The sequence below is a fragment of the Heterodontus francisci genome, chromosome 9 (genome assembly GCF_036365525.1).
Source record: "Heterodontus francisci isolate sHetFra1 chromosome 9, sHetFra1.hap1, whole genome shotgun sequence".
Classification (NCBI taxonomy): domain Eukaryota; kingdom Metazoa; phylum Chordata; class Chondrichthyes; order Heterodontiformes; family Heterodontidae; genus Heterodontus; species Heterodontus francisci.
This window is the reverse complement of record NC_090379.1, coordinates 107,780,102-107,794,773: the sequence shown is the minus strand read 5'-3', so window position 1 is coordinate 107,794,773 and position 14,672 is coordinate 107,780,102. Positions and strand designations below refer to the sequence as shown.

General features: G+C 44.7%; 1 protein-coding gene across 1 annotated transcript in view; it reads right to left on the bottom strand.

Annotated features, from left to right (window-relative positions):
* Positions 1–14,672, bottom strand: part of knl1 (kinetochore scaffold 1) — a 160,489-nt gene that overhangs the window by 90,934 nt on the left and 54,883 nt on the right. Inside the window, exons 10-12 of the mRNA XM_068039647.1 lie at positions 12,590–12,734; positions 3,667–3,725; positions 3,093–3,191 (exon numbers count right to left, since the gene is read on the bottom strand). Of these exons, the coding sequence (XP_067895748.1) occupies positions 3,093–3,191; positions 3,667–3,725; positions 12,590–12,734 (303 nt within the window). The remainder of the gene's footprint in view (positions 1–3,092; positions 3,192–3,666; positions 3,726–12,589; positions 12,735–14,672) is intronic.

Here is a 14,672-nt window from a genome sequence, read left to right as displayed (position 1 = left end):
CGCCTACACTTAATAAGTACTTCATTGGCAGTAGAACATTTTTGGAACATCCTGAGGTTGTAAAAGATGCAATAAAAGTATTTATTTCCATTTGAACTGCAAAAAAATGCAGCAGTACAATTATAGCTTTACACTTTCCAAACTTGGATTGTGACAGAGAGCACTCTTGAGCTGTGTAATACTGGAGGTTGAAGTGCTGGGGGTTATAGGTTCACCACTGCTGGCAGCAGCAATTTCAGTTAATGAATTAAAAATGTCACAGAAGTACATTTTTTCTTACAGGAATTGTTACGAATACACTAGTGACAATACTGTAATCAAATTTGCTGCCCAGTGTTTTTTTCAAAAAAAAAAAGTAGTTTGATTGAACTTGACTTCTTTACAATGGGACTTTAATATTTTACAAATACAATTTTGAGAGTGGAAGTTGGAGCACGATCAAGAAGCTGCTATAAAATGGTCAGTGTTTTTGATACTGAAACACTTGCTCCCAATCAGTGCTGCTCTTTATCAAGAAACCACCAGGCTGGCACCTGGGAACGAGAGAAATGGGGAAATTATACTGTATCTAACGCCAGTCAGCAGTTTCCAATCTGTTGAATAAACTGCGGCATCAACATTTTGCCTTGGCTGATTAGAGACCATAAAAGGTATGTACGCACGAAGGCAGAGGACATTACTAAGGTACTAAATGAGTACTTTGCACCTGTCTTTACCAAAATCATAGTGAAAGAGGAGGTAGTTGAGGCACTGGATTGGCTAAAAATTGATAATGAGGTATCAGAAAGGCTGGCTGTATTTAAAAATTGATAAGTCACCATGACCAGATGGCACGCACCCAAGGATACAGAGGGAAACAACGGTGGAAACTGCGGAAGCACTGACAATAATCTTCCAATCCTCCTTAGATATAGGAGTGGAGTCAGAGGACTGGAGAATTGCAAATGTTACACCCTTGTTCAAAAGGGTGTAAGGATAAGCCCAGGACCTACAGGCCAGACAGTTTAACCTCAGTGGTGGGAAAGCTTTTAGAAATGATAATTCGGGAGAAAATTAATGGTCATTTGGACAAATGTGGATTAATTAAGGAAAGCCAGCACCAATTTATTTATTTTTTTAACAAGAAAATCATGTTTAACTAACTTGCTTGAGTTTTTTGATGGGGCAACAGAGAGGGTTGATGGAGGGTAATGTGGTTGATGCAGTGCAAATGGGCTTCCAAAAGGTATTTTATAAATTGCCACATAACAGGCAGGTCAGCAAAGTCAAAGCCCATGGAATAAAAGGGACTGTGGTAGCAGGGATACAAAGCTGGCTGAGTGACAGGAAACAGGAGAGTAAGTGGCAAATGGTTGTTTTTCAGACTGGAGGAAGGTATACAGTGGGGTTCCCAAGGAGTCAGTACTAGGATTGCTGTTTTTCTTAGATCTATATTGTTGACCTAGACTTGGGTATGCAGGGCACTATTCCAAAATTTGCTTATGACACCAGTGAACTGCAGGGAGAATAGTGATGGACTCCAAGAGGATATAGACAGGCTGGCAGTATGGGCAGAGACGTGGCAGATGAAATCTAATGCAGAGAAGTGTGAAGTGACACATTTTGGTAGGAAGAAAGAGAAACGGCAATATAAAAGAATACAATTCTAAAAAGGGTGCAGGGCAGAGGGACCTGGGAATATTTGTGGACAAATCGTAGACAGGTTGAAAAAGTTGCTAATTAGGCATAAGGATCCTGGACTTCATAAATAGAGGTATAGAGTACAAAAGCAAGGAAATTATGGTGAACCTTTATAAACACAGGTTCAGTCTCAACTAGACTGTTCTGTCCAATTCTGGGCACAACTCTTTCGGAAGGAATTAGAGAGGGTGCAGAAAAGATCTACAATAATGCTTCCAGGGTTGAAAGACTTCAGTTACATGGATAGATTGGAGAAGCTGGGGCTGTTTTCCTTAGAGAAGATTGAGAGGTGATTTGATAGAGGTCATGAGGGGTCGAAACAGACTAGATAAATTATGTTCCCATTGGTGGAAGGGTCGAGAACCAAATGACACCTATTTCAGATGAATGGCAAAAGAACCAAAGGTGCATGCTTTTTTTAAATATATAAATGCAGCGAATGATTAGGATCTGGAATCCATTGCCCGAGAATGTGAAGGCAGATTCTATCGTGGCTTTCAAGAGGGATTTGGATAATTATCTGAAGAGAAAAAATTAAAATCTCAGGGATATGGGGAAAGGGCTGGGGAACAGAATTAGCCAAGCTGCTTTGCAGAGAGCCAGCACAATATGAAGGACAGAAATCTGTGTGTCCACTGTCTATTTTCAATTGTTTGATTAGCAAACCAAATAACTACTATATTTCATTTATTATTTATTACTAAGCTGAGCAACTAGATAATGCTCAGTTTCAGCTCTCATTGGCTACTGGGAAACCACATGACTGGTACTGTTTATGTCTGAATTATGCAGCTTGGTTCTCTTTCAAACCTCGGAGACAACAGAACTGTAAAAATCTTGCAACCTTTATTAATTTAGGCTGCAGAATTTAACTGCAGTTGTATTTCAAACTCTTTTGTATTGTGACTGATTTAAAACAGGACAGCCACCATATCAAAATTAAACAAAAATGCATTTAGAAGATTTAAAGATATATGAAAATGCATCTCATTGGTTGTGATACACAACTTGAGGAAGACTTTCAGTATGTTTGGACGGCACAGTGGCTAGCACCACAGCCTCACAGCTCCAGCGACCCGGGTTCAATTCCAGGTACTGCCTGTGCGGAGTTTGCAAGTTCTCCCTGTGACCGCGTGGGTTTTCGCCGGGTGCTCCGGTTTCCTCCCACAGCTAAAGACTTGCAGGTTGATAGGTAAATTGGCCATTATAAATTGTCCCTAGTACAGGTAGGTGGCAGGGGAATATAGGGAAGTGGTAGGAATATGGGATTGGTATAAATGGGTGGTTGATAGTCGGCACAAACTCGGTGGGCTGAAAGGCCTGTTTCAGTGCTGGATCTCTAAATAAAAAAAATAAAATGTTACTACATGGAAAGAATTCAGAAGTCTGAACATCTGTAGCCACATTCTTACGTTAACTTGTAGCTCACTCTGGCGAGATTTCTGTGCGTGGGTTTGAACTTTCAAGAGTTTGAAAAATTCTCGGACTGTGATCTGGCCATCCATCAATTTCTGCAACAAAAAAAAAAAATTGTTCCTAAGTCAACTTGTATAGAATCGCACTTACAACAAGAGATTCTACATACATACCAGATCCAGCCATTATATGAAATTGTACCTCCCCCATAGCACCATTACATTCCTTCCATTTTACTGCCAAATATCAGCTTTTCACATTTGCAACCAAATTACAAATGGCTCCATTCTGTAGATCATCTTGTAACACCTGGGTTGTTCTTATAGTCCTTTAAGCCACAGCCAGTTACAAAGTACACATGCATGTTATGGTGCCTTGCAGGGTGCCCTTGATATATGTAGTAGATTATTGTTAAATAAGTATATAGTTTGAAACTTTCTGTACAAGCCAAATTTCAACATACACATGAACACAGGAGTTGACACAGTAAGTTGATAGTCGTATCAAATCCCCTCCCCAGATCACTAAAATTTGAGCCTTGAATCAAACAAAAGAATAAAATGACCATACCTCATGCAACTCAGACTCTTCTAAAATCACTAGGGATGTATTCAGGTTACATTTTGGAGCTGAAATAAAAGATAAAAAAAATTGCACAGTGAAGCTCCAGAATGGTCAGCCATTTAAATTTTCCAGCAGAACCTCAAATGTTCCTTTTATCACAGCTGTCCAACGTAACTGGTTTCCAAGACCATCTCAAGTGTTATAAAACTTCCAAGCCTGATTGTGAAGACGACACAGTATCGTTTGATTTTCAGCATGAGGGTTTTCAACACATACTGACTTGGTCCTGCATCCCAGCTTAGTTACCTCTTAATCTGTCACAAACCTGGTGCTGCAATCCAGAAAGCTTAGGTAGAGACTATTTATTGCTTGCCACAGAACTTACACCTCCACTCCTAACCACTCACAGCCAGTGCTTGCTGGCTCTTTATACATACACATATTTGAATACAATTAATTAATTAACACCCAACACCTGTTCATCCTATTATCGTGAACTACCAGGTATTTATCATCCATTAACAGAACTACAGACCCTAACATAAAGCCTTCAGCTGGCTGCCATTACCTCAATCGATACTTCTTTCATCATTTCCCCCATCCCACATCTTCCCATTATCAAATTAACTGCATGCAATGATGACACATGGGTGATACAGTCAATCCAATCTGATTCAGGAAAAAAAAGAAAAAAAATACAGGACTGTCGGTAAAGTTTCGCTTATCTGATCAAATCTACATAAAACACAGATGCGTTGCGTCACTATTAAGCTAAAATTATTTTCCGCACAATAGAATATTAAAATGTGGCATTTTAAAAGTTGTACAAACAAAACAAATGAGATTTGGAAAGTAGTCCTCATTTTCTAGTCTTCATGTACATCATTGATTCTCATATGCTATATGTACATCACTAAGTACCATAAACACTAAATCCACTAGAAATAAAGTAATGTAGTTAGTGATAGTGGCAATTCTAGTTTAGGCTGGCTGAGTTAGATCAGAAAGGCTCCAAATTTTATCCCTGTCCTGTGCTGAGTTAACTGATCTCTGATAGCAAAGCGTTGCTACAACTGGCTTCAGCACCTTAGAATTAGAGTGCTGGGAGTGAGCTCAAGGGGAATTTGGTGAGAACCATTGTTGCTTTCAGCTGTAATATCCTACATGATTTGACTCATATGTATAATGACCATTTGAGTGAGGTACAAGAGATTATGGGGACAATCACAGCAAAGTAAGGGGTCAATGCCTTCAGAAGAGGGAGAAGAGAGGAAACCTTTTAAAATAAAATAGCAGAACTGCTGTTTCATTGCTCCTGCCTTGTCTTCAAATGTTAAAATGAAATAATTTGGACAAGTTCATATTCTGACCTGTTTTAAATTGCAATGGCCAGCTGAAGAATACAGACGGTTGTTCTGGTGAATACTGGATCGTTGTTTAATAAAATGTTCAGCTTAAATTAGCCACGGTAAAACCACACAAAAATAGCTCTGTGACCTCTGATGGTCCAGGGCACACCGTTACTCTTGAGTTCAAAATGTATAATGGTGAAGGGAAGCTCATAGCCAGCTTATTTATGAGAGACTTGCTAAATATATCTGCCTTTATCTTCCTTTTGATCAAACTTCTGCCAGCAACTACATGGTTTTAGAAAGGTTCATTGTTCCTGAAGCAAAAGTAATTTTTCTTTCTCTCCCTCCACAAACACTAGGAGACATGTATACACCTTTTGGCTGAGCCAGAGGAGCGTGTGATACTTCACAGTATTTGGTCCTAAAAATTGTGAGAATCAGCATGACTTCCTGCCGTAGTAGCATACAGTACACACTGCAATGAGTCACAAGATGCGGAGTCACAAGATACATAAGAACACAGTAGGCCATTCAGCTAGAGACTGTTCTGACATTCAATTAGATCATGGCTGATCTGTAACTCAACTTCATATTCCATGACACCCTCACCTATCAATCTCAGTCTTAAAAGTTTCAACTGACCCTTTTAGGAGAAAATAATTCCAGATTTCTACACCTCTTTATGTGAAGAAGTGTTTCCTGATGTCACTGCCGACTGGCCGAGCTCTAATTTCAAGATTATGCCCTCTTGTTCCAAACTCCCTCAACAAAAGGAAATATTCTCTGTACCTAGCCTATGCAAGAGCATCTCTAGACTATTTAACCACAGGGGATATGATCAGCACATATGGATGATCCAATATCTATGGTTACACAATTGTGTGAGATTCGTTCTTGGGATGTGGGCAATAGTAGCAAAACCATTTTTTAAAAAGATCATTTGTTCTTTAAGATGTGAGCATCACAGGCAAGGCTAGCAGTTATTGCCCATCCTCAATTGCTCTCGAGAAAGTTGCGGTGAACCATCTTATGAACCATGTGCTGTAAGGAAGGGAGTTCCAGGATTTTGTCCCAGCAACAGAGAATGAACGGCAATATAGTTCCAAGTCAGGATGGCATGTGACTTGGACAGGAACTTGCAGACGGTGATGTATTTACTGCCTATCCCTAGTTGCCCTGAGAGCATTAAGGGCCGTATTTTACCAGCCGCTCAACGTTGGGGGTCGTGGGGGGCCGTAAAATTCTGCCGGGAGAGGCCCGCCTCGACCCCCGCATAGAGAAGGCCCCACCGCACATTACCGGCGGTGGCGGGACCCCGGTGCAGCCACCCTGCTTGCTTGGCGGCAGGACCCCAATTATCATACGTAAAGCGCTACTGACCTTTCCTGATTATGCATCCCGATGTCTCTCGCTCCACACTTCCACATTTTACATTGAATGGGCGACTGTTACATGCCATCCCGTTCAAAAAGCCAACGGGACATCAGAAGCAGCAGTACCTGACAGTGGTTAAATCCAGATATACAGGGGTCTGAACTCTGCATACTTGGAGGGAGGAGGGGGATTACAGGGCTCTGAACCCTGCATACTTGAAGGGAGGAGGGGGAGGGAGGGGGAGGGGGATGGGATTACAGGGTCACATCTGCAGATGTGTATGGAGCCACTGCGATTCCACCCTCTGCAAAAGGTTGTCAGCTCTGTGTCATTGATTGCCTCTGTCAGTGAAGGAGCAATGGCATTCGAGTCACCATGTGGGGAGAGTGCCAGAGACGGTAGACGTGTGAAGCTTATATGTCTGGTGGGCCAATCAAAGCAGCATGTACAATCTTTATGTGGTCATGCAGTGCCACTCTTAGTGGGAGCTAAGATGGGCAATGCCATGCCATGCCACATAGCTGCTGCATGAAAGCACCTGATATGCCACTCAACATCAATCTCTGCCCTGTCAGGAACCTTCGAAGAAGTGAAGGAACCGAGTTTAATTGCAACTTGGAGATGGGGGTGGTTCACCCTATATTAATTGATCCACTTCTTGTGGGGATCCATATGTGTCGCAGGCAAAACCAATAGGCAGTTGCAGCCCACATATAGGCCCCCGGTCATGAGCAGCAGCACCCAAGGAGAGCTCGCCACTACAGATCGCCGCACATCTACAGATCCCACATGACATATCTGCAGATGTCAAAGCGTCAGTGTCAGAAGCGGCTGTGGATATCGAGAGAGGCAGTGACACATCTCTGCGCCCTGCTGAACGATGATCTGCAGCTCAGGGGCATCGGGGGACATCCTATGCTTGTGGCCCTCAAAGTCACAGCAGCTCTTAACTTTTACACCTTTGCATCATTTCAGGAGCCCACTGGAGACATTTGTGGAGTCACAGTCAGCAGTGCACCACTGCATCAGGGAGGTCACTGATGCCCTGCTCCGGAGGGCTAGTAATTATATCCGCTTCATAACTGACCCTGAAATCCACGCCTAGAGGGCCATCGGTTTCGGCTCCATCGCAGGATTCCCATAGGTGCAAGGGGTCATAAATTGCATCCATGTGGCCATCAAGGCTCCCGCTGGGCAACCAGCTGAATATGTATACTGTAAGGGCTTCCACTCGATCAACATGCAGCTTGTATGTGATCACCGGAAACGATTCATACAAATCTGTGCCTGCTTTCCAGGCAGCTGCCAAGATACCTTCATCTTGCGCCAGTCCCAGCTGCCGTTACTGTTCACAGAAATGGCTCAGATGGAGGGGTGGTTTCTTGCAGACAAGGGCTGCCCTTTGCACACATGGCTCCTGACACCAGTGAGACACCCCACCACTGCTGCAGAAGAGAGATAAAACGCCAGCCATAGATCTACAAGAGCCACCATTAAGCAGGCAATCAGCATGCTGAAAATGCAATTCCACTGCCTGGATAGATAGGGTGGTGCCCTGCAGTACGAGCCAGAAAGGGTAGCTCACATCGTTGCGCTCTGCTCTGCTCTGCACACCTACACACTCAATAGGGGGGAGGCCTTGCAGGATGAGGAGGCACATGAGCAGGACTCGTGTTCAGATGATGAGGACTTACAGCAGGAAAGGTAGATGGGAGGACAGAGAGCATCCAGGCACCACATGCAGGGTGAGCAGTAAGCTAGGGATGCACGGCAGCGTCTCATTGATCAACAGTTCACCACGCCATAGGAACCACCGTGGGCTCTAAAAGCCACACAGCACCCTCGTTCACCTGTTGTGCAGCAGTCCACATCTGCAACATCTTTGCGTCCAAGATTACTGGCAACAGTAGACTGAGCCATTGTCCCTGTTACTGCATCCGTGGAGACACATGAGTAATACTGGCATGGCAATGATGTTATGCCATACATTGGCAGGTCTGAAAGGCCAATGATTTAATGGGAGGAGCCACGATCGGTACATGCTGGCACACTTCATTCACACAGTAAAAGCAATGCACGTGTTGGTGAAGAAGATTTTGATTTCGGCCTTTCTACATTGTTGTGTCACCCATGCAGACCCTTCTGCGTCACGGTGCTTTTTGGGATTGTTTGCGGATGCTCCTTCGCTGTGTCACTTCTGCACTAGCAGCCTGACTGTAGGAAGGCTGCTGGTACGATTGCCCTTTGGCTGTGGATGACTTTGGCGGTTGCACTCTGTGTACACGAGGCCCAGAGGGCCCCAGATGGCTGGGGAAAGTGATTGTTCATCCTCTTCCGGCACTGGACCCTTTGATGCTGGATGTCCCCACGGCTACTCACCACCTCTGCCATTTCCAGCCAGGTTGCCTTGATCAGGGAGGGCCTCTTCTTACCATCACTGGGGAAAAGGACCTCTCGCCTTGCTCGCACAGCCTGGAGTAGAGTGACCAGAAAGGCTTCGCTGAATTGTGGGGCCACCCTAGAGCACCCCTCTGCCATCCTCAGTCTTTGGTATGGTCCTTTAAATGCAAAGGTGACTCCACAGTGTAACTGCTCTAACTTCTGGCTGCAAGGTTTTTCTTGCACATGTTTGAAAACCAATGCAGGACTAGTGAGGAAATCTGTGCTGTTCTCATGGCTTTTCATCTATTACATATCAACACATGTTCACCTACACTTTGCTTCTGCAGGAGCTGATCATAATTATTGATGTAGTATTTCTAGTTGGCAATGCCGATAGAATATGAACATATTTTCCTGGTTCTTTACAAAGATCGTTTAATTGCAATTACATGTCTTTTCACTTAACATTATCAAAAAGGAGGTGGTGTTGGGTGTCTTGCAAAGCATTAAGGTAGATAAGTCCCCAGGGCCTGATGGGATCTACCCCAGCATACTGAGGGAGGCAAAGGAAGAAATTGCTGGGGCCTTGACAGAAATCTTTGCATCCTCATTGGCTACAGGTGAGGTCCCAGAGGACTGGAGAATAGCCAATGTTGTTCCTTTGTTTAAGAAGGGTAGCAAGGATAATCCAGGAAATTATAGGCCGGTGAGCCTTACGTCAGTGGTAGGAAAATTATTAGAGAGGATTCTTCGGAACAGGATTTACTCCCATTTGGAAACAAATGGACTTATTAGCAAGAGGCAGCATGGTTTTGTGAAGGGAAGGTCGTGTCTCATTAATTTGATTGTGTTTTTTGAGGAAGTGACAAAGATGATTGATGAAGGAAGGGCAGTCGATGTTATCAATATGGACTTCAGTAAAGCCTTTGACAAGGTCCCTCATGGCAGACTGGTACAAAAGGTGAAGTCACATGAGATCAGAGGGGAGCTGGCAAGATGGATACAGAACTGGCTCAGTCATAGAAGACAGAGGGTAGCAGTGGAAGGGTGCTTTTCTGAATGGAGGGATGTGACTAGTGGTGTTCCGCAGGGATCAGTGCTGGGACCTCTGCTCTTTGTAGTATATATAAATGATTTGGAGGAAAATGTAGCTGGTCTGATTAGTAAGTTTGCGGACGACACAAAGGTTGGTGGAGTTGCGGACAGTGATGAGGATTGTCAGAGGTTACAGCAGGATGTAGATCGGTTGGAGACTTGGGTGGAGAAATGGCAGATGGAGTTTAATCCGAACAAATGTGAAGTAATGCATTTTGGAAGATCTAATACAGGTGGGAAATATACAGTAAATGGCAGAACCCTTAGGAGTACTGATAGGCAGAGAGATCTGGGCATACAGGTCCACAGGTCACTGAAAGTGGCAACGCAGGTGGATAAGGTAGTCAAGAAGGCATACGGCATGCTTGCCTTCATCGGTCGGGGCATAGAGTATAAAAATAGGCAAGTCATGCTGCAGCTGTACAGAACTTTAGTTAAGCCAGACTTCGAATATTGCGTGCAATTCTGGTCGCCACACTACCAGAAGGACGTGGAGGCTTTGGAGAGGGTACAGAAGAGGTTTACCAGGATGTTGCCTGGTCTGGAGGGCATTAGCTATGAGGAGAGGTTGGATAAACTCGGATTGTTTTCACTGGAACGACGGAGGTGGAGGGGCGACATGATAGAGGTTTACAAAGTTATAAGCGGCATGGACAGAGTGGATAGTCAGAAGCTTTTTCCCAGGGTGGAAGAGTCAGTTACTGGGGGACATAGGTTTAAGGTGAAAGGGGCAAAGTTTAGAGGGGATGTGCGAGGCAAGTTCTTTACACAGAGGGTGGTGAGTGCCTGGAACTTGTTGCCGGGGGAGGTGGTGGAAGCAGGTACCACAGAGACGTTTAAGAGGCATCTTGACAAGTACATGAATAGGATGGGAATAGAGGGATACGGACCCTGGAAGTGCAGAAGGTTTTAGTTTCGGCAGGTATCAAGATCGGTGCAGGCTTGGAGGGCCGAATGGCCTGTTCCTGTGCTGTACTGTTCTTTGTTAACAGTGAGCAGGGAAATGAATACAGATTCCAAATGTATATTAGTCATATTACACAAGTCGCTGAAGGTAAGCATGCAGGTCCAACAGGCGGTAAAAAAGGCAAATGGTATGTTGGCTTTCATAGCGAGAGGATTAGAGTACAGAAGCAGGGATGTCTTGCTGCAATTATACAGGGCCTTGGTGAGACCACACCTGGAATATTGTGTGCAGTCTTGGTCTCCTTATCTGAGGAAGGATGTTCTTGCTATAGAGGGAGTGCAGCGAAGGTTTACCAGACTGATTCCTGGGATGGTGGGACTGATGCATGAGGAGAGATTGAGTCGGTTAGGATTATATTCGCTGGAGTTCAGAAGAGGGAGGATCTCACAGAAACCTATAAAATTCTAACAGGACTTGACAGGGTAGATGCAGGAAGGATATTCCCGATGGTGGGGGAGTCCAGAACCAGGGGTCATAGTCTAAGGATACGGGGTAAACCATTCAGGACTGAGATGAGGAGAAAGTTCTTTACCCAGAGAGTGGTGAACCTGTGGAATTCGCTACCACAGAAAGCAGTTGAGGCCAAAACATTGTTTGGTTTCAAGAAGGAGTTAGATATAGCTCTTGGGTTTAAAGGGATCAAAGGATATGGGACGAAAGCGGGAACAGGTTACTTAGTTGGATGATCAGCCATGATCATAATGAATGGCGGAGCAGGCTCAAAGGGCCGAATGGCCTACTCCTGCTCCTATTTTCTATGTTTAGTCTGTGGCTTTTCAGTCAGATCATTAGAAGCACATAGTATGTAGATATTCTTCAATTATGGTTTTATTTCTGTTGCATATTTGCCTTTTATGGTACATTTAAGTCTCACGTCCTGGCATGTGCAAAATTAAGATTATTCACGCAGGTGCAGCATCCCTACAAGAAGGAATGTTACACTTGAGTGGAAGAGGAGGATCGCAACTTCACAGGACACTGGGACACAGCAGGATAAGTATGTGGCAGCAAAGCAGAAAGTGCTGGGGAAACTCAGCAGGTCTAGCAGTGTCTGTGGAGAGAGAAGCAGAGTTAGCTTTCAGGTCTGTGACCAAATTCACAGACCTGAAACATTAACTCTGCTTCTCTCTCCACAGATGCAGCCTGATCTGCTGACTTTCTCCAGCATTTTCTGCTTTGCTGCCACATTGACAGCAGCCCTACTCTTCAACAGTGAGATAAGTATTTCTTTGGCAGCAGTCATGCCCACACGAATCAGCCGCTGCTGAGCCTATGCTATATTTCGTGCGGGGGCTCATTAGCATCACTGTGAAGCACCACCACCCACCCCCAATATTATGTGGGGAGAGGCGGGACATCTGGCGCAGTGAGGGACCTCTTGTCTGCTGTGTCGCAGGTACTGGGGTGCCTTAAATAGGGGGCCCCAGCACCTGCTACACAGCTGACAAAAGGTCCCTTACTGCGCCAGATGTCCCGCCTCCCCCCACATAATATTGGGGGGGGCTGGGGGGGATGGCTCGTCACAGTGACGCTAATGAGCCCCCACACGAAATATTGCATAGGCTCAGCAGTGGCCAATTCATGTGGGCATGTGCCATGTGTGGGGTGCTAATAAAATTCAGCCCTAACAGTCAATCACAGTGTGGGACTGGAGTCACAGGTAGGCCAGACCATTAGTCTAAAATGGGTTCTTTTTCTCCTTTCTTTAATTAAAAACATTTTCTACCTGAATGGAACAAAGTGATAGGTCACAACTTACTGACAACATCAGCAGAGGTTCCATCTCCTTTGGTTGAATCTAAGGAGCTATTGCTATCCAGGCTCTTTGTCGTCATACTGAGTAGGTTCTGCTCCACGATTTTATGCCCCACTTCTTCCCACTGCACGACAGGAGCACTGCTGACCTGTATTAAAAATACTTTCAAAATTACAGCAATTGTTGTTTAAGCACTTGAACTACAGCCCTGAACAAGACTCAACTTGGTGCGATGAATATGAAAAAATACTAATTTCACAAAGATCAGTAGAAATTCCTCTAGTATTGAAGTGGAAGTGTACTGTTGAATGGGTTTGGCTAAAAGGAATTTGTTCTTCAGAGCACCCATTGTCTTATCTCCCTCATGTGGAGCTTAAGGAACGGATTCCACATTTGGGAGTCTGAGTTCACAAAAGAAAGTAAAGCATTTGTGTGCATGGGAAAAAAAACTCAAAAAGACCAAAAGTTATGTAGAGAATTTCAGAGAAACAAAGGTGACTCCAATGAGTACCGTAACACACAAGCTCTCACGCTACTTCACTGGGAGAAGAGGGGAGATGACAAGAGGGAGGATGAGCTGCAGCCAGCATCAAGTTGGAACTTGCACCTTGCATCTCCTGTTTTCAGAGAGGTCCAGGCAGTCATGGTGTTCAATGATCTATTCCAGGTAGTTGTATTGCTAAAACATTCTAAATGCCAACTCAATAAATCATGTCCTTACTGTGTCTAATGCTGTTCTAGATTAAAAATCACTCATTAGGTAACAAGAGGAAAGCAATGAAAATTACACAATAACCCCTTGCCCAAAAGCCATAATTTTGTCATCAAAGGAAATGGAGTTGACTGGATTCCCTAATAACCCCATTTACAAACAATTATTGTGGAATTATTATTGAGACCAAGTGGGCCCACATCAGAGACGCCATCTATGAGTCAGCTTTGACCACCTACGGCAAAAGTGCGAAGAGAAATGCAGACTGGTTTCAATCTCATAATGAAGAGCTGGAACCTGTCATAGCCGCTAAGCGCATTGCACTTTTGAACTACAAGAAAGCCCCCAGCGATTTAACATCCGCAGCACTTAAAGCAGCCAGAAGTACTGCACAAAGAACAGCTAGGCGTTGCGCAAACGACTACTGGCAACACCTATACAGTCATATTCAGCTGGCCTCAGACACCGGAAACATCAGAGGAATGTATGATGGCATGAAGAGAGCTCTTGGGCCAACCATCAAGAAGATCACCCCCCTCAAATCTAAATCGGGGGACATAATCACTGACCAACGCAAACAGATGGACCGCTGGGTTGAGCACTACCTAGAACTGTACTCCAGGGAGAATGCTGTCACTGAGACTGCCCTCAATGCAGCCCAGCCTCTACCAGTCATGGATGAGCTGGACATACAGCCAACCAAATCGGAACTCAGCGATGCCATTGATTCCCTAGCCAGCGGAAAAGCCCCTGGGAAGGACAGCATTACCCCTGAAATAATCAAGAGTGCCAAGCCTGCTATACTCTCAGCACTACATGAACTGCTATGCCTGTGCTGGGACGAGGGAGCAGTACCCCAGGACATGCGCGATGCCAACATCATCACCCTCTATAAAAACAAAGGTGACCGCGGTGACTGCAACAACTACCGTGGAATCTCCCTGCTCAGCATAGTGGGGAAAGTCTTTGCTCGAGTCGCTCTGAACAGGCTCCAGAAGCTGGCCGAGCGTGTCTACCCTGAGGCACAGTGTGGCTTTCGTGCAGAGAGATCGACTATTGACATGCTGTTCTCCCTTCGTCAGATACAGGAGAAATGCCGTGAACAACAGATGCCCCTCTACATTGCTTTCATTGATCTCACCAAAGCCTTTGACCTCGTCAGCAGACGTGGTCTCTTCAGACTACTAGAAAAGATCGGATGTCCACCAAAGCTACTAAGTATCATCACCTCATTCCATGACAATATGAAAGGCACAATTCAACATGGTGGCTCCTCATCAGAGCCCTTTCCTATCCTGAGTGGTGTGAAACAGGGCTGTGTTCTCGCACCCACACTTTTTGGGATTTTCTTCTCCCTGCTGCTTTCACATGCGT